The 19,037-nt window shown below is 44.0% G+C and overlaps 2 protein-coding genes across 2 annotated transcripts in view; both read left to right on the top strand.

The window, feature by feature from the left end:
• The window catches only part of LOC125739396 (alpha-2-macroglobulin-like protein 1), a 96,491-nt gene that overhangs the window by 11,227 nt on the left and 66,227 nt on the right, over positions 1 to 19,037 (top strand). The gene's annotated exons all lie outside the window — the stretch shown is intronic.
• LOC125739400 (alpha-2-macroglobulin-like protein 1) lies at positions 1,212 to 11,448 on the top strand. Its single transcript, XM_049009479.1, has 34 exons — positions 1,212 to 1,363; positions 1,613 to 1,793; positions 1,950 to 2,106; positions 2,284 to 2,336; positions 2,671 to 2,691; positions 2,771 to 2,936; positions 3,029 to 3,113; positions 3,323 to 3,431; positions 3,504 to 3,618; positions 3,767 to 3,879; positions 3,955 to 4,122; positions 4,206 to 4,430; positions 4,520 to 4,580; positions 4,663 to 4,808; positions 4,908 to 5,057; positions 5,198 to 5,323; positions 5,469 to 5,568; positions 5,653 to 5,764; positions 5,912 to 6,137; positions 6,217 to 6,343; positions 6,427 to 6,542; positions 6,717 to 6,768; positions 6,958 to 7,041; positions 7,237 to 7,413; positions 7,506 to 7,581; positions 8,623 to 8,848; positions 8,997 to 9,159; positions 9,228 to 9,418; positions 9,497 to 9,712; positions 9,845 to 9,960; positions 10,038 to 10,128; positions 10,230 to 10,298; positions 11,118 to 11,223; positions 11,318 to 11,448. Exons 1-34 carry the CDS (start codon positions 1,305 to 1,307, stop codon positions 11,356 to 11,358), a joined length of 4,224 nt encoding a protein of 1,407 aa, XP_048865436.1. The 5' UTR covers positions 1,212 to 1,304; the 3' UTR covers positions 11,359 to 11,448.

The following is a 19,037-nucleotide window of genomic DNA, read 5'->3' as shown; positions in this document are numbered from 1 at the left end:
GCACATCCGGTGGAAGAACATTCCACAGCTGAGGAGCTCTTTAGGAGAAAGCTCTGCAGCCTGCCGTAGCTCTTTCTACGTTTTAGAAATGAATCGTCTGCATTTTTCTCTCTCGCTGCACAAAGCATGATGACTAATCTTCGTCGCACCCTTCAAGTAAATGCATTAATAATAGATTGCAATGCAAAAAGGCCAAACATGAAATAGGAATAAAAACTAATGTTTAATTTAAAAATTAATGCATCGTCTATATGCTACACTTTCGCATGACTCACCCACAAACCTTTACCTGAGCAGACACCTCAAACGCGATATAGATTAAAACGTTTTCAGGACCTGAAAGCGCAATGCTCAAGAAAATACAAAACGTCTTTGGATTAAACCGGTATCATTTTCACAGTATTTCACAGATAATACAAATCTGCGCAATGTGTGTCAAAACATACTTACAAAGAGGTTCAGATGCATCACATCGGCACACATCTGGAGACACAATTTACCAGTAATTAAGTATTGCGCAATTGCCATAGCAGTGGTCGATCAACTGGCGAACCGAAACGCAGCTGAATTCGGACCGTGCGGTCGATTCCTCCCGTCGGTTTTATCCTGGAGGGTCGATCCCTATCCGTTCGGCATTTTTTTTTCGGACGCAGTGGGCAGTGGAACTTGGCTTTACGTTGTTGATGGAATGTGACTTACTATGAAAAATAGTTCTAGACCCCTGCCTTATATTATACATCATTATAAATTCACATATCTGCGCGTGATAATAAAAACAAATATAACACAATCGGATTTTTGAACATGTCATGTATTATCCTCGTGATCAATGGCGTTGGAGAGAATCTGATGTGACAGAAGGAATATTACCTTGGTTACAGCGTTTTTTATTAAGCTGATTTATTTAGGCTGTTTGTCACCTCAATTAGGGCCCGAACCACAAGTCGTCAGCGATTATATTATTACAAAATTCGGGTATCTGCGTGATTATTTTCAGTTCAGTAAAATGGAAAGTATAAGAATACCTACCATGAGAAACAAATATTAACCGCATATTCAAAGGCATAAACATAGCCATAAAGGCACCGTGACCCGCCCAATTTTTTGTTACAACACGCAGCAAAGTATAACTTTGCTTGTTCTGCATTAAAAAAATAAACACTGACGATGTGGGTAGTACTTGCGTTGGTCCCGCCCTGTATATAAATCCTGCTGAATAAATCCCAGCACGTATAGTTCTTGAACTGGGCTGAGCCTTACTTCTTTTGACCGTGGTTCGTGGAAAATAACATCTCACTCTGAAAATGTGGCAGTGTATATTTGCGGCAGTTTTACTGTCATACTCATGCTGCGCAACAGATCCGTAAGTTAAACATCCATGCCTGTAGATCTGACATGACGTAATCCTGCCTAAGCGAATTAATGTTAATTATTATCTTACATCACTGATTTTCTTTTATAGAAGCAGTAATTATGCAAACTCGTTTTTGTATTTTACCAATAAGCAGTGCTCAATAATCTATAAATGCGGAATTGTCACAATAAAGACCTTAATGTGTATAACAGGTACCTTGTAGGCTTTTAAAATAACTGCCCCGATATCTTTCCACAGGGCCTTCCTGGTGACCTTTCCAACTGTGATTGATGCCGGCTCCCTGGCTACACTTTGTGCCAATCTCCTTTACCCAAATGAGACTCTGCTCATGACTGTACTGTTGAACAATGATGAAGGAAGTAAAATCCTATTTAAGGAGAGTACAGACACTGCGATGTTTCACTGCCTTGACTTTAGGGTTAGTCCGACCAATTCATTCAGTTGTCCTTATTATTGAATGATGCAGGAGAAAGGTTAAATGAGAACATCTGCAATTTATCTACTTACCCAGCAGCTTGGATTAGTACAGGTGTTAGGTGTTTAAATGATGCATATCTTTCTTTCTGAACATTAGGCTCCTAATGTGGAAAAGGATTCTGTGCAGACCATCAGGGTGGAAGTAAAAGGGCAGGCATTTCAGCTGGCAGATGAACGCAAAGTCTTGTTCAAACCAGTCCTTCCCATAACCTTCATTCAGACTGACAAACCAGTCTACAAACCAGGACAGATGGGTATGTGAAGTACATTTTAAATTATTGTGGTATTCCATACAGGCTCAACATTTTATGGACATAGATTACAATGTGCTTTGTAGGTGTGTGCATTTATCTTTCAGTATGAGATCAGCAGGGATATCCATACATAAAGTTGAAGCCATTAACGTTCTATGCATTTCCCTTTGTCTTCAGTGAATTTCAGAGTCATCACCATGAATACAAAGTTTGTTCCTATCGTTCAATGGGTAAGATTTGACTAATAATATTTATTTGTCTTAAATTGGTGTTTTTTTTGGATAGTGGTAGAACTGGACTCGGGTGAGGTCACTCTAAAGCTGTGAGTAACCTATACAAAGTAAGAAACTGGTGACACCTCCATCTTTCTCAAGGTGGCGGGGGGGGGGGGGGGGGGGGGGGGAACATGCCTGACAAATGCAGTCTATTTCGTTCTGCTAAAGACGGCATGTTTAAGATAGTGGTACAGTACATAGTTCCTGAAAAACTGAATCCTTGATTGTGTGCATGATGGTTTAATGTGTGCCGTAGTCCGTATTAAACTAATGGGCATTTCTTTTACAGTATGACATGGTGGAGCTGCAGGTAAGGTTGCAATTTCATTTATGAAATGCCAGCTTGGGTGTGGAAGGTTAGTGTAACTAAAGGTTCCCTGCTCACTCAGGATGTTAACAGTAACCGGATAGACCAGTGGCTGAATGTCAGCTCCTATGACAAAATTGTGCAGCTCTCATTTCCCTTGAGCTCTGAAGCACCAGTGGGCACTTATAGCCTGATTGTCTCCGTTGGTGAGCAAAGAACAGTGCAGAGCTTCACGGTCATGGAGTATGGTGAGTCATCCTGCTGCCCTGGTACTGCTGGTCCTGAAGTCTACTGCCATGAGTTGCACCCTGACACTTAACTGAACTTGCTTTTATTTTAGTCTTGCCAAGGTTTGAGGTGACTGTGAAAGCAGCCCCAGAGGTCAATGCTGTAGAGCCTCAAGTTAGCGTTGCAGTGTGTGGAACGTGAGTTTGCCTGTACATGCTGGCCATCTTGACTCTTCTAGTCCTCTATCAGCTGTAATACTATACTGATGCTTTTCCACAACAGAATTGTGTTGCGTGTCATTTGGGGGCAGAGCTCGCGTGTTATCATGGGTATCTGTGCTTAAGGTCAATTTCGGATTGTCCTCTACGTTACTCTGTATTTCAAGTAAGGGTGCTTTCCTTCTCAGTTATACATACGGACAACCTGTGGCCGGGAATGCAAAACTGCAACTGTGCCGGCCTCCCTATTCATGGGTGCAGAACATCTCTAGCCAGTGTCAAAACCGCTCTGTGCAGGTGAGTCATTTTGAACAGCTATTACTTTGCACTTGTGTCTTGCTGTTGCCTAAACTTGCTCTTCTCTTTCAGTTGGATAAAGGTGGTTGTGCCTCTGGTGCCTTCAACATGACATTTTTTCTCAACTTCAAAGATGGCTACGAGGACACCCTTTCACTTGCAGTGGATGTAGAAGAACAAGGAACCGGTGTGTGCGCGAGCACTTTCGACTACACATTGGCCCTTGGACTAATGTTGATCGCAATTGCATATCGGGCGAGCGGGGAGGCAGCATTAATATTGTGGTAGCTTGTCTTCTGGCCAGGGTCTCACCCTAAGGTTGCTTGTCTTGTCAGGCATTTCCCTGCCTGGAACAGCTAGCATAAGCATCAATTATATTGCTGGAACAATAACATTTGTTGACACCCCTGTCACCTATGTGCCTGGATCATCACGCATTGATGGCAAAGTAAGTATTTCAAAATTATGAAGAGCTCACCCTAGTGCATTTGTGCAGGCAGTCAACCCGTCCTCTTTTTCCCAGGTACAACTGGTGGATTACAAGAACGTGCCAATAGCTGGCAAGACTGTATACCTGTATAAAGACTTTCAGGATCCCAGTGTGTCGTTTCTGAATGTTACCACTGACCAGGATGGCATGGCCAAGTTCTCAGTCAGCCTGGCTGGGGTATCTGACACAATTCAGCTAAAAGTAAGCTTTATATTAGTGCTGCTTGGTCCTTTTTACAATTATGGAATTGCTCTAATTTTATATTTTTATATATAATCTCTCAGGCATCTTACTATCCTCCATCTGCTGATGTCTTGTACTGGCCACATACGGTTTTCTACCAGGCTGCAATGCAAGCTATTTCTCAAAAGACTGAAGACACACTTCAAAGCTCTTTAGCAGTACAGAATAAGGACAAGCCACTGACATGTGGAACAGTGGTACCAATAAATATTAACTATACAATAGTTGAGGAGACTGGGGGCAACCTTCTGCAAATAATATATCTGGTGAGTGATTTCAGCCTTTACTCATTTTATCCAGTATTTTACTGACGAATATGGGAAGCAGTCTGATCCAGTGACATGGACTCTTTCAGGTCCTTTCCAAAGGAGCCATTGTACAGTCTGGGTTTGCAAACATCATGTGGCAAGGAACTAGTGAGTTACAGCCATGTGTGTCTTGTGTACTGGGCTTGTGAATGCGCCCCCTCCCCAGCACCCACACTTCTTCTCTCCCCAGATACTGATGGTGAGGTGTCTTTCATGCTCACCGTGGCTCCTGAGCTGGCCCCCATGGTGCGGGTTGTGGCGTATACAGTTCTGCCCAGTGAAACTGCAATTGCTGCAAGCATGGATTTCCCTACTGAGAAATGCTTTAAACACAAAGTAGGTGGATGGCCTCCCCCTCCCCCAAACAATGGGGACCTTTTTGTAGAACTGTTTCCAAAAGAAGGGAAGCTGAGACTGTAGTTGTTCCTGCTCCAGGTGTCTATGGCATTCACTCCCAACAGTACTGTTCCTGGGCAAGATATCCAAATGACGGTCTTGGCTAACCCAGGTGCCCTGTGTGGCCTGTCCGTTGTGGATCAGAGTGTGCTGCTGTTGGATCCCAAGAACAGACTGGATGCAGACAAGGTTAACCTAACAGTACTCTACTTAGAATTGTGATTCGCTGCCTTAATTTTCACTTGAGCCTTTTATACTAGTACACTTTACAATTTTATTTGCGACTGCAAGTGTGTCTCAGTAATTTCCCTTGTGCTTTACTCTACCAGATCTACAACATGTTACCAGCCAAAGAGAACTATTATTACATTGCAGAGGACCCTGAGGTGTGCCTGGAAGTAAGACCAAAGCGCACCATAACTTCACAGGAAGTAGACACCCGAAGCGTGTTTCAGGTAACTGTCCACACCCTGCCTGGTCCAAGTCGCCAGGTGTGAACGGACATATAATTGAGGGACTTTCTGCTGACACTTTGATTGTATGGAAGTATGTTTAAGGTCCCATAACAATGGTTGTAAAATCTTTCTTATTGCCCAACAGAGTGCAGGACTAAAGCTGGCAACTAATTTATTTGTATCGATGCCATCTTGCTTGACCTTCAAAGGGAGAAGATACGACTATGGCTTTCGAGGGCCTATGTGTAAGCTGCAGTCTTGACCCTGAATTCAACTAGCTTACCTGCAGTATCAACTGAATAATATCAAATTTCTTTTTTTTTCTGAAGTCTTTGCTATGGCAAAATCTGAAAATGTACCCAGCCCTGGTGTGGGGACGCCTCTGGAAACGGTGCGTGTTTTCTTTCCAGAAACCTGGATCTGGACTCTCGTGGAAGTTGGGTATGTACAACGCAGACACGGCAATCTGTAGCTTATGGAATTTAAATTTCCATGGCTTCTTTGGCTTTTTGGTCAAATGCAGGCCTTTTTCAATGATCCGTTGCCTCCAAGAATCTTGCCACGATAAAATAGAGCTTTACTTTACAGGAAATCTGGATCCACTGTTGTTCCAGTAACGGCCCCTGATACAATTACCACCTGGGACACGTGTGCCTTCTGCCTGTCTGATACTGGTCTGGGCCTTGCTCCTCCAGTAACGCTTACAGTCTTCCAGCCCTTTTTCCTTGACTTGACTCTGCCATACTCGATCGTCCGTGGAGAGACTTTTGTGCTGAAAGCAACGGTCTTCAACTACCTCTCGGAATGCATTGTGGTATGCCTATAGCAGCTGTGCCTCTGAAACGTAGCTGCTTTTTTGTGTTTTTGGTTCATAAATGGCTGTATTCTGACAGGTGAGGGTGACTGCGCTTCCATCACAAGAATACAGTCTGGAACCTTGTGCTCAATGTCAGTATACCTCCTGTGTGTGTGCCAGTGAGACAAAGACATTCAGGTGGAATATGCAAGGCTCAGCCCTTGGTAAGGCTCTGCCAAATAGTCACGTAATTCTGACAATACTGGTAGCTCTTGTGCATGTCTGACCTCCGCCACTCTTTCCTCAGGGGCTGTAAACGTGTCTGTCCGTGCAGAGGCTGTGGCTGGAACATGCATGAACAAGAATGCAGTGACGCTGGACAAGGGCCGTATCGATACCATAGTACGCACCTTGCTTGTCAAGGTAGGAATCTAAAATGTCATTCCCATATTTAGATTTAAAATGGCCATCAAGTAATGAAGGCAACATTCATACAAACTATAAATGACCTCTCACCAGTACTAGTACTCGGCTGTGGTTTCTACTGCCTCATGCAAGTCTCAGACTAGCAAAACCTTTCACTGTCATTGCCTACAGGCAGAGGGACAAGAGAGAACTGATACTTACAGCTGGTTGTTGTGTCCTAATGGTAAGTTGAGGCTCATGTCCCACACACAGGCAATTAAGCCTGAAGGAAGCCTTGTAAATGTGTTTCCATCCTTGTAAATTGTACAGTAACCTCTGTCAGGTCAGCATGGGTAGCTTGTGGGATGGTGCACAGAAAGTCATGTACCCTTAAGTAGGGCAGCAATATATATATATATTTTTTTTCCCTCAGGAACAGCTGTCAAACAGGAAGTTGTGTTGCGCCCTCCTGCAAATACGGTGGCAGGATCTGCTCGTGCTTCTGTGTCAGTCCTTGGTAAGGAGTGCCACTATTTACCTGGTACGACCAGACCTTAAGCAGGAACATGCTGTCCAGATTGGCTGATCTTTATACCAGTTCCAGTCTTTACACTGAAGCATGCCATTGGTATAGCCGTACCGGTCACAAGAGGTACTTGTTAGATCCCATCAGCAGTGGATGGACTGCATTGTCTGTCTAAACACCTTGCAGGTGATGTGCTGGGCCGGGCTCTCCAGAACATGGGCGATCTGCTGTCCATGCCATATGGGTGTGGGGAGCAGAACATGGCTATCCTAGCTCCTGACATATACATTCTGCAGTACCTGAAGTCCACTAAGCAACTCACCCCAGCTGTTCTGAATAAAGCGACAGACTTCCTGAGAAGCGGTAGGACCCTGCTGCCCAGTGCCAATGTGGAGTCACCCAGTGACTCTTCTCCCCGTCTATAGAAGCTTAGCTTCCCTTTCTCAAACTTCCAGGTTACCAGAGGCAACTGAACTACAAGGACAGCAGTGGCTATTACAGCACCTTTCCTGGGGGAAGTGGAAGTAACTGGTGAGTTCAGACCTGCTAAAGGCAGAGCAAGTACAGTCGAACCCACTTATCTAGACCTCGGTTAACTCGCCAACCCTATTAAGTCCGTGTTTTTGAAGTGGAACCACCTTTTTGTTTTAGCATTTTCTCATCGGTTACTTTTTATGTCGCCGAACCCTATTATCTCGTGCACAAAAGAGGGCCAAAATCGTCACTTAACATTGGTCATGTCAATCCCCATGACTAATCGCCGGCTTTTGAAAATGTATTACAAGCCACATTAGCGCATATTCAAATCACATTCGCATGGTAATTTGGTGAACAATGTAGTGTTGAAACACAATCCAGGTAAATCCCCATCAAAACCATAAAGGGGGGTGGGGGGGAATGTGGCCAGGTATGAATGTCTCATGCTTACGTTTATGCTAGATTTGGACTAACCAATAAAATTATTGTTCACTCCAGTGACGGCTCACTCACTCTTGTTGATCTTGTCTTAGGGATAACACGCTGTAGCTATTCTGTTTATTTTTTCCTTGTAAAAATTTCTGGACAATCAGTGTCAGAGCGAAATGACTCGTAAATTTAATTTTGACACTGGTTAGCTTTTTGTAACAACAAACTACATCCCACTGGTTTTTTGTGATTTTGTGAGCGATCTTTGTGTTTATGTTGGAGAATATAATGAAAGGTTCGTATCGAGAATCAACGGTGGTTTTTATTGTATACGGGTAAATCTCTGCTGTTAGTTGGTGCACATATACATTTTTTTGTTAGCCAACATGTATGTATATTTTTATAGCATGCCGATCGCGTAACCAAAGAAATCGCGGCAACGCTGTTGTGTAAAAAAAACACCAAAAACCCATAATATACATAACGTGCTTGAAATTTCTTTAATATATTGCCACCATATTGGTTTTCACTTACTTCGATCATCGGTTATCTCGACGCTTTTTGGCAAACCCCTAGGCCGGTGACATAACCAGGTTCAACTGTATTTCACATGAGGCGGCTCTATAGATCCCACTGATAATCCTCATTCTCCCCTCCCCCCACCAGGTTGACTGCGTTTGTTGTACGGTCTTTTGCTGAGGCACAAGAATTCATCTACATTGACCCCAAGAATAATGAGGACTCAGTGACATGGTTGCTAACAACACAGAAGAATGACGGCTGCTTTAAAACCGTAGGGAAGCTCATTCACACGGCCATGCAGGGTGGCGTAGTGGATGATGTAACACTCACTGCCTTCATTGTTGCAGCATTCCTAGAAAGCCACATATCAGTAAGTATTGCATTACTGCTTCTGCATGCCACCCAAAGACTGTATGGTGTTAAGATGACCAAAATGACATGCAGCTTAATTGTCTCTAAAGGAATGTTGCTCCCAATCTCTTGTGGTTTGTTCTTGTTCTAATCTCACCCCTTCACAGAATCCGGCTTTGAACCTCAGCTTGGCTTGTCTGACGTCTGACACTACCTACCTGAGAAGCACCTATACAGCAGCACTGATGGCTTATACCTTTAGCCTGGCTGGAAAGTATGATAAACGGGCTCAGCTGATGGCGCGTCTCAAAACCTTGGCGACGGCTGATGGTAAGGTATCTCACAGTGCGTTTCTGCCCACGAGAGGCACTGGTCTTAGTACCCCTTGTCTGTCTTAGGCACCTCCCTGTACTGGTCTCAGTCATCCTCTGTGACTTCTGATCCCTTGTCGGTGGAGATGACCTCGTATGTGCTGCTGGCTGTGCTCCATGCCTCGCCCCTGACTGCTGCGGACTTGGGCTACGCCACAAGGATCGTCCGCTGGCTGGCAAAGCGGCAGAATGTTAATGGTGGCTTTTTATCGACGCAGGTATTGTGTCGATACTGTCAGCAGCAGCCTCTTCTGCATTGGTGGCTGGCCCGGTCCACTTAAATGGTGGTTTTGCAGGACACGGTGGTAGCTCTACAAGCGCTGTCCCTCTACTCAACCCTGGTGCAAAATCCAGGAGGTGCCAGCACAGTGACTGTGCAATCACCAAAGAAACAGCAACTGATCTTCAATGTGAATCCAAGCAACAAGCTGCTATACCAGAAAAGGTCATTGCAGGATGTCACTGGACCCTACAGCATTGTGGCACAGGGCACTCAATGCGTGTCTGTGCAGGTAAGGTTACCATTGAACCAAGCTCAGGACTACATTGTTAAATGCCAAAGGAGCAGGCTGTAGAATACTACAGCAGTGTGACCGTGATGTGGGATGGTGGCTTTGGATCAAGGTTTCTCTCCTTCCTTACAGGTGACTCTACATTACAATGTCCCAGTTAAAGCAGTCAGGTCTGCCTTCAGCATCACCCCTACTGTGGAGAGCAAATGTAGCCCTATAGCAACATTGACGCTGAACCTTCAGGTCCAGTGAGTATGCGTTTTTGTCAAGTTACTTGGTGTGGAATAAGTGACCCTGGGACTGATGTACTAAACCTGCATTCCAGGTATACTGGGATGCGGGAGACCACAAACATGGTGTTGATTGACATAGAACTTCTTTCTGGGTTTGTGCCGGATCAGACGTCCTTGAATGAGGTTAGTCCCTTGAACAGGCCATGTTAACTACTGAGATTTATGGACTATGAGCACAACCCATACTATATAGAAATGAAACCACCCAATGTCTTCACCCATAGCTAAGAGCAGCTGAGATGGTTGAACGGGTTGACAGTAATGACGATTCTGTTCTTCTGTATCTGAGAGAGGTGAGTTCACTCTGCTTAGTGGCTGGAAGGTTCTAAGCTGTAGAAAGCACTGTATTCCTGAGATGCAACTAATTTGGCTCAGCAGATCAGCACTGCCTGTTTGCGGTGCAGCAGAGAATCAGGGCATCAAAGAATGTTCATATTTTTAAAAAGCAGACTCAAGACAAACCTTTTTAATTAGACTTTTGTTTGAGTTCTATTGATTTACCTAAACTTTTTTTTGTCTATTTATCTATGTGTGTGAGCTTTATTTATTACTTATTTGTCTGCCAATTTATATTGCTTGTCACCTTTTATGTTATGCTTTCAATTATCTTCCTTTTAATACCTTACTTATTTCACTTTATTCCATAAAATTTAATCTTTTATCCCTATTTTATTATTTTATCCCTAATGTTCTCTTTTTATCCTCTTACATCCCACCATTTGCACATTAACTTTGTAGTTACTTGTATGTTTTCTTCCTCCTTTTATATACATCTTTTTTGCTAACTTTGTTTTCCTTAGTTTCTGTTTTATTGTCAGTTCTTGCTTTTATTTTGTTGTGTTATGTTGTTCTGTGCCTTGCGATGGGCTGGCCCCCCATACTGGGTTGTTCCCTGCCTCGTGCCCATTGCTTCCGGGATAGGCTCCAGACCCCCCGCGACCCAGTAGGATAAGCGGTTTGGAAAATGGATGGATGGATGGAAAAGTACTATATAAATAAATTATTGATCGTTTGATTGATGTGTAACCAGTTAGCTTTTGGTAAAGTGTTTGCATGAAGCATTGTGGTAAAGGAAGTTAACCACAGTATCTGTGATCTTGACTTCTGTACAGGTACCCAGGAAGACTCCTCTGTCCTACAGCCTAAAACTCATACAGCAGCTGTGGATCGGAAACCGTAAGCAAGCGACTATCAGGATATATGACTACTACCATCCCAGTAAGAGCATTTCATTACTGTGAGCACTATGCTGTAATCAGTATCTCTCTCATTGTGGAGATGCTTGCTTCATGTGGCTTTTGCTCTCTTCCAGATGAGACAACAACTGTTGCCTACACTTCTGGCTGCAAGTGATTTCTCTTCATTAACAGGGGTGGCTAATGAAGGTGCATGAGTCATTACCTCCATCATGGTTTAAATATCATAATAAAACAATCAAACATTCATGTGTATATGGTGTTCAATGAGCATCTGTATTTAATTCAATTAACTTCCCCAGGGTTTTATAAATACATGCTCAACAAAAAAATTAGGGGCAGGGGAAACCTATTGTGTTACAAATTGCGATTCTTCAAGGTGGTGATTTTAATAATGCTGTGCGAGTTAAATAATACATTTCTAAATATCAGTTTGAGCAGGGGTTACTAAAATGAAGTTCACATGTGGTGTTGCTAATTTATTTGACCAGTTCACACTATGATTTTAAGGGATTGACATGTGTGAGTTTGGCACAGTGCTGCCATGAATGAACACGTGTGTGTAGAGACTTTTCCAGCACCCTTTCAATTTAAAGCCACAACTCACTGCAAGTGTCTGTAGTGTAGACTTTCATAGAATATATCTATTCTATTCAAGGAAGTATAGAGAAGCTTTAATGTTTGTATACTGAATACTCAGCAATCCAGGAGCGCTGCTCCGGTTCAGCCTAATGAAAGAAGAAAAAGGAATAATAAAAATGACAGACGACAGTCATACAACTAAACTCTTGTAAGCATATGCAGCCATAGGAGGCAGGAAGTACAGTGCCACTAGAAAGTATTCACACACCTTCACCTTACACACATTTGTTACGTTAGATTCATTCCGAAGCAGGTTTGAGTGTGGCTGTTCCTCAGATCTACACATGGTACCCCATAATGAGGAGACAAAAGCAACATTGTTCTTTTTATTGCCCAAAGCTTGTTAATCCAGTGTTTCATAAATATTCACACCCGTGGCTTAATATTTTGTTGAAGCACCTTTTTGGCTGCAATCACAGCCTCAAGTCATCTCAGGTATGCATCTACAAATACGGCACCCTTGTTTTTTGGGGATTTTCTCCCAGTTGGGTTGGATGGGCAGCACCTATAGGTCTCTCCAGAGATGTTCGATTTGGCTGGAAGTCCGGGCTCTGGCTGGGCCGTTCAATGACATCCAGACTGCTGTGTGCTTCGGGTCATTGCCGTGTTGGGAGATGAATCGTTGCCCTAGTCTGAGATCCAGAGCACTTTGGAGCATGTTCTCTCGCAGAATCTCTCGGGCTGCTGTCATCTCGCCCTCTGTGCAGACTAGTCACCCAGTTCCTGCCGCAGAGGAACATCCCCACAGCATGATGCCGCCAGGTGATGAGCAGTGCCTTTTTTTCCTGCCATGACGCTTTGATGTCGGGCCCAAAAGATCTATTTTGGCTTCATCAGACCAGATTCTTGCAATCTGAGAATCCTCAGTGTGCACTTTGGCAAACTCCAAGCGGGCTGCCATGTGCCTAAGTGACGAGTAGCCATGTGGTTCCAAACTTCTTCCATTTCTGAACAGTGGAGACCACGGTGCTTTTCGGGACCTTTAATGCTGCCAAAGGATTCTGTATCCTTCCACAGATTTGTACCTTGCCACGATCCAGTCTCGGAGGTCTACAGACAATTCCCTGGACTTCATTGCTTGGTTTCTGCTCTGATAAGCGCTGTCCACTGTGAGACCTTATATAGACAGTTGTGTGCCATTCCAAGTCATGTCCAATCAACTGAACATGTAAAGTTGTAGAAGCATCTCAAGGATGATCAGTGGAAATCAGATACACCTGAGCTCAATTTTGAGTTTCAGAGAAAACAGGGTGAATACTTAAATACCAATTATTTTTAAATGTGTTAAATTTTCTTAGAAATTTTTATAAAATGTCTGAAAACACGTTTTCACTTTGCTATTATGGATCACTTTGTGTAGACTTTGTAAACGAAAACTATACTCAAATCTATTTTAGAATAAGACTGTGACGTAACAAAACGTAAAAAGTGAAGGGGTGTGAATACTTTCTGGTGGCACTATAAATCTAAATACTTTGGATGACTAACGATCCACAAATGCGTATTTTAAAAAAAAAAAATTTGTTGCATGAAATCAGTACGGGATGAGAAGTTCTTTTAGGCAGAAGGGTGCCGGACCATTTTTGGATTTGTAGGCCGGCATCAGTTTTTTTTTATCTGATGCGGGCAGCTACAGGGAGCCACTGGAAGGAGCATAACAATGATGTGGTGTGTGACAACTTAGGATGGTTGAAAAGGAGCCAGGCAGCTGCATTCTGGATCAGTTGCAGAGGACGAATGGCGCTCAAGCAAACCAGCTAGGAGTTACAATGGTCTAGTCTTGAGATTTCAGGTTGTTGAAAGCTCCTTATGTTGTTGAGCTGTCTTGGCTGACATGCCTGTTCAACATTGCGTGGATGCTGGGGGCAGGGTCTTTGCACTGGAAGACTGGGGGGGTGCTCCCAATTTTTAAGAAAGGGGACTGGAGGATGTGTCCTAACTTCAGGGGGGGTCACACTCTTCAGCCTCCCTGGTAAGGTGCTGGAGAGGAGGGTCGAGCCTCAGATCCAGGAGGAGTGATGAGGATTCCATCCTGGTCACAGAACACTGGACCAGCTCTTCACCCTCACAAATATACTGGAGGGTTCATGGGAATTTGCCCAACCAGGCTACACGTGTTTTGTGGACTAGGAAAATGCATACAATCGTGTTCCTCGGAGGGTCCTGTGGAGGTCCCTGTACAAATGGAGTGAGAGCTTGGTTTACATTGCCAGCAGTAAGTCAGACTCCGTCAGGGCTGCCCTTTGTCACTGATTCTGTCCATGACTTTTATGGGGGGTGGCATGGTGGTGCAGTGGTTAGCACTGTTGCCTCACACCTCTGGGACCCGGGTTCAAGTCTCCGCCTGGGTCACATGTGTGTGGAGTTTGCATGCTCTCCCCATGTCGTTGTGGGGTTTCCTCCAGGTGCCAATTGGAGTTGCTAAATTGCCCATAGGTGTGCATGTGTGAGTGAATGGTGTGTGAGTGTGCCCTGCGACAGACTGGCCCCTCCATCCTGGGTTGTTCCCTGCCTCATGCCCATTGCTTCCAGCATAGGCTGCAGACCCCCCTGTGACCCAGTAGGATAAGCAGGTTGGAAGATGGATGGATGTTCTCCCTTTGATTATTCTGTGTTAACATTAGATGGCACTTATCTAGAGAGAGTATCTTCTTACAAATATCTCATTATCTGGCTTGAGAACAAGTTATTTTTTGGAGTCCATACAGAGTTTGTTAAAAAAAATAAAAAAATTCACTCAAAACTGGGCTTCTATTTCCAAAACGTTTTCCCATTATTGCTAGAAAAAGACTAGTAGAGAGCACCTTCCTATCGGTATTAGATTATGGTGATGTAACACACATCCATGCACCTTCGTCTTATGAACATGGCATTATATCTCATGCCACTTTGAGGTTTGTATCTGGTGCAACAGCACGAACACATCGCTCTAAGCTATATGAGGTGGTGGAGTGGACGTCATTACATCTTAGAAGTAAACTGCATTGCCTGGTTTTTATTGCAAAAGCGTTAATGGGCAAATTACCTTAGTGCATGTGTAGTTTGCTGACATTCCGCACCAATGCATACGGTACCCGTTCATCAGTTAAACTTCTCCTTCAGCCTTCCACCACACGCACAGAACTGGGGAAATCCGCCTTTAGTTTTTACGCACCACTTGAGTGGAATACGCTACAAAATATATTGAATTTGGGTTCCTTGCCTTCTCTGAATGTTTGAAAACCCCTTGCGCAAGTTAATGTTGACATGCTCTGGGCTTTTAAGGCCACCGTAATTTTGCCCACAACATGACTCTCTCATTTTAGCCTTCTTCCAGTATGTCGCCACCTATTGGTGTAGCTAATAACTGCATCTCATTTTTGTGAAGTTTTTTTTTTTTTTTTTTTAACAGATCATCCCGGTACGAATTCGACACAAATCCGCATAAATAATTAGGACTAATAATAATAATAATAATAATGTCACATGATCCACAACTAGATGAGAAGTGATCCACAAATGTGCAAAACCCATTTCAGGCGTACAAATCACTCCATATTTTTTGCGGAAACACAAATAAAAATATATATTTGTGGATAGTGATGTATTTGTGATTTCCCCCCCCCCATAGATCAGCCTCGGTACAAATTGGAGAAAACTCCGCAAATAAATAGGAGGGAAGTCACAAATATAACGAGATCCACAAATAGACATGACGTGATCCGCAATTGTGCAAAACCATTTTCATGTGTACAGGTCACTTTTTGGATATGATTTTATGAACCATGAGCCACAAAAATGTAACTTTCCACAAATACGTGGACCAGGATGGAATCCACATCACTCCTCCTGGGTCTGAGGTTCGACGAACAGATGGACCCTCCTCTCCAGCACCTTACCAGGGAGGCTGAAGAGTGTGATCTGCCCCTGAAGTTAGGACACATCCTCCAGTCCCCTTTCTTAAAAATTGGGAGCACCCCCCCCCAGTCTTCCAGTGCAAAGACGCTGCCCCCAGCATCCATGCAACGTTGGAACAGGCATGTCAGCCAAGACAGCTCAACATCATAAGGAGCTTTCAACAACCTGAAATCTCAAGACTAGACCATTGTAACTCCTAGCTGGTCTGCTTGAGCGCCATTCGTCCTCTGCAACTGATCCAGAATGCAGCTGCCCGGCTCCTTTTCAACCATCCCAAGTTGTCCCACACCACATCATTGTTACGCTCCTTCCAGTGGCTTCCTGTAGTGGCCCGCATCAGATTAAAAAAAAAAACTGATGCCGGCCTACAAATCCAAAAATGGTCCGGCACCCTTCTGCCTAAAAGAACTTCTCATCCCGTACTGATTTCATGCGACAAATTTTTTTTAAAAAAAATACGCATTTGTGGATCGTTAAATTGTTGTGGCTCATTGCGCATATTCGTGGATTGTCGTCTGTGTGTTACAAATAATAAAGCCCAATAAAGTCTTCCATAAATACCAGTATTGGGTAATCACAAACACCAGCGCAATATAAAATATATTTTTTATCTTATTCATCCAAAGCAGGGGTGCCCAACCTTATTTTTTTTAAACTCGAAAAGTAGATCTTGAATGGCCAGTGTGCCGAGATATACCAGTTCAAATAAGGGGCCAGAGTTATTTACTCTTATTCTAGCTACTGCCTTTCTACAGTACATAGTTACCATGCACACAGCAATTCAAATTCAAATCCAGGTAATTCTCCAAGTTGAAAAAGTGTAAATAAATGTACTTCTCTACCTTAGTGGGACCGCCGGCACTGGGAAGCTATACTGGGAGCTTACTTTTGTTCGGACTGGTAAAAATGATGTGCTGGCTAACTGACCCCGAATTCTCACACTTTTCGGCTGCGTATAAGACGTATAGCCTTCGAATCTGAGTAACCAAAAAAAAAAATATAAAATCCTCTTCCCACTCAATGAAAATACGCCTTTGATCTTTTGGCTTCGGACATGTTCACGTGCTAAATGTTTACAGTAGACGATTAGTTGCAAACCGAAAAATGGGCACGCGTACAAATGCAAGTGCACGGATGCAATTCGCGATCGACTGAGAATTACTCAGAGATCGACCGTTTGGGCACCTCTGATCCAAAGTATTTCTACTTACAGCGCCACCAGAAAGCATTCACACCCCTTCGCCTTTTCCACATTTTGTTACGTTACCAACCTATTCTGAAATAGATTTGAGTAGTTAACCTTTGCAAAATCTACACAAAATGTTCCATAATGGCAACGTGAAAACATGTTTTCGGACATTTTATTAAATCTATAAAAAATGCAAACATTTAAACATAATAGGTAGATAAGCATTCACCCCCTTTGCCATTGAGCTCAGGTGCATCCAATTTCCACTGACCATCCTTCAGATGCTTCTACCACTTGATTGGAGCCCACCTGTGGTAAATTCAGCTGATTGGAATGGCACAAACCATGTTCACGCTTGTCTATATAAAACGGTGTCAGACTGGACAGCGCATATCAGAGCAGAAACCAAGCAATGAAGTCCAGGGAATTGTCTGTAGACCTCTGCGACTGGATCGTGGCAAAGCACAAATCTGTGGAAGGATACAGAATCCTTTGGCAGCATTAAAGGTCCCGAAAAGCACCGTGGTCTCCACTGTTCAGAAATGGAAGTTGTTTGGAACCACATGGCCACTCGTCACTTAGGCACATGGCAGCCCGCTTGGAGTTTGCCAAAGAGCACACTGAGGATTCTCAGATTGCAAGAATCTGGTCTGATGAAACCAAAATAGATCTTTTGGGCCCGAACTCAAAGCGTCATGTCGGGAGAAACAGGCACTGCTCATCACCTGGCTCCCACCATCCCTACTGTGAAGCATGGCGGCGGTGGCGGCATCATGCTGTGGGGACAGGGACGGATTATGGGTTGTGTGGGCCCCTGGGCAAAACGTTTGCGAGGGACCCCCCCTCCCACCACCACAATTCAAGGGCCCTTGACAGCCAAACGCCCTCCCCATAGGGTCAGGGATCAAAGAATGTAGGCCCTCAAAAATAGACAAACGAAAACACATTGTTGATAAGCGTTGCAAATTGTTTTGGGCTAGGGGCCCAATGGGCCCCCTGCACCCCAAGGGCCCCTGGGCAGCGGCCCCGCTGGCCCGGTCCGTAATCCGTCCCTGTGTGGGGATGTTCTTCTGCGGCAGGAACTGGGTGACTAGTCTGCATAGAGGGTGAGATGACAGCAGCCAGAGAGATTCTGCGAGAGAACATGCTCCAAAGTGCTCTGGATCTCAGACTAGGGCAACGATTCATCTCCCAACACGGCAATGACCCAAAGCACACAGCCAAGATGTCACAGGAGTGGCTTCAGGAGCAGTCTCAATGTCCTTGAACGGCCCAGCCAGAGCCTGGACTTCAATCCAAGTCGATCACTGGAGACCAAAAAAAAAAAAAAAAAAAAAAAAAAAAAAAAAAAGGCTGGCTGTAGGTGCTGCCCATCCAATCCAACTGTGAGAAAATCCCCAAAAAAAAGGGGTCCTGTATTTGTAGAGGTATACCTGAGATGACTTGAGGCTGCGATTGCAGCCAGCAGGTGCATTAAAATATTAATCCATGCGTGTCAATATATATGAAAGCATTGGATTAACAAGCTTTGGGCAATAAGAAAATGACGAGACAAAAGCAACATTTATGGGTACCATGTGTAGATCTGAGGAACAGCCACACTCAAATCTGCTTCGGAATGAATCCAACATAAAATGTGAAGGGGTGTGAATACTTCCTGGTGGCACTACTTCCTGCCTCCTATGGCTGCATATGCTTACAACAATTTCGTTGTATGACTTCTGTAACATTCCTTTTTCTCCCATCATTGGGCCAAACAGGAGCAGCACTCCTGGTTTGTCGAGTACTCAGTATACAACATTAAAGCTTCCCTATTCTATTCAGTGAAGTATAGAATCAAAGTCTACACTACACACTTGCAGTTAGTCATCTGCTTTAAATTGAGTGGGTGCTGGAAGTGTACACACTCATGGCAGCAGTGTGCTAAACTCGTGCATGTCAATCCCTCAAAATCATTTACCAGTTCATACAATGTTACCACCACCACCTTGAAGAACCTAACAATTGATCCTGTGCCCCCCCCCCCCCCCAGTTTCATGCATTAAAAAACCCAGGGAAGCCAGATGCTAGTGAAAAATGCTCAGACACCATATACACATTCAAGTGTG

This window comes from Brienomyrus brachyistius, chromosome 3, assembly GCF_023856365.1.
Source record: "Brienomyrus brachyistius isolate T26 chromosome 3, BBRACH_0.4, whole genome shotgun sequence".
Taxonomy (NCBI): domain Eukaryota; kingdom Metazoa; phylum Chordata; class Actinopteri; order Osteoglossiformes; family Mormyridae; genus Brienomyrus; species Brienomyrus brachyistius.
This window is presented reverse-complemented; position numbering and strand designations above follow the sequence as displayed.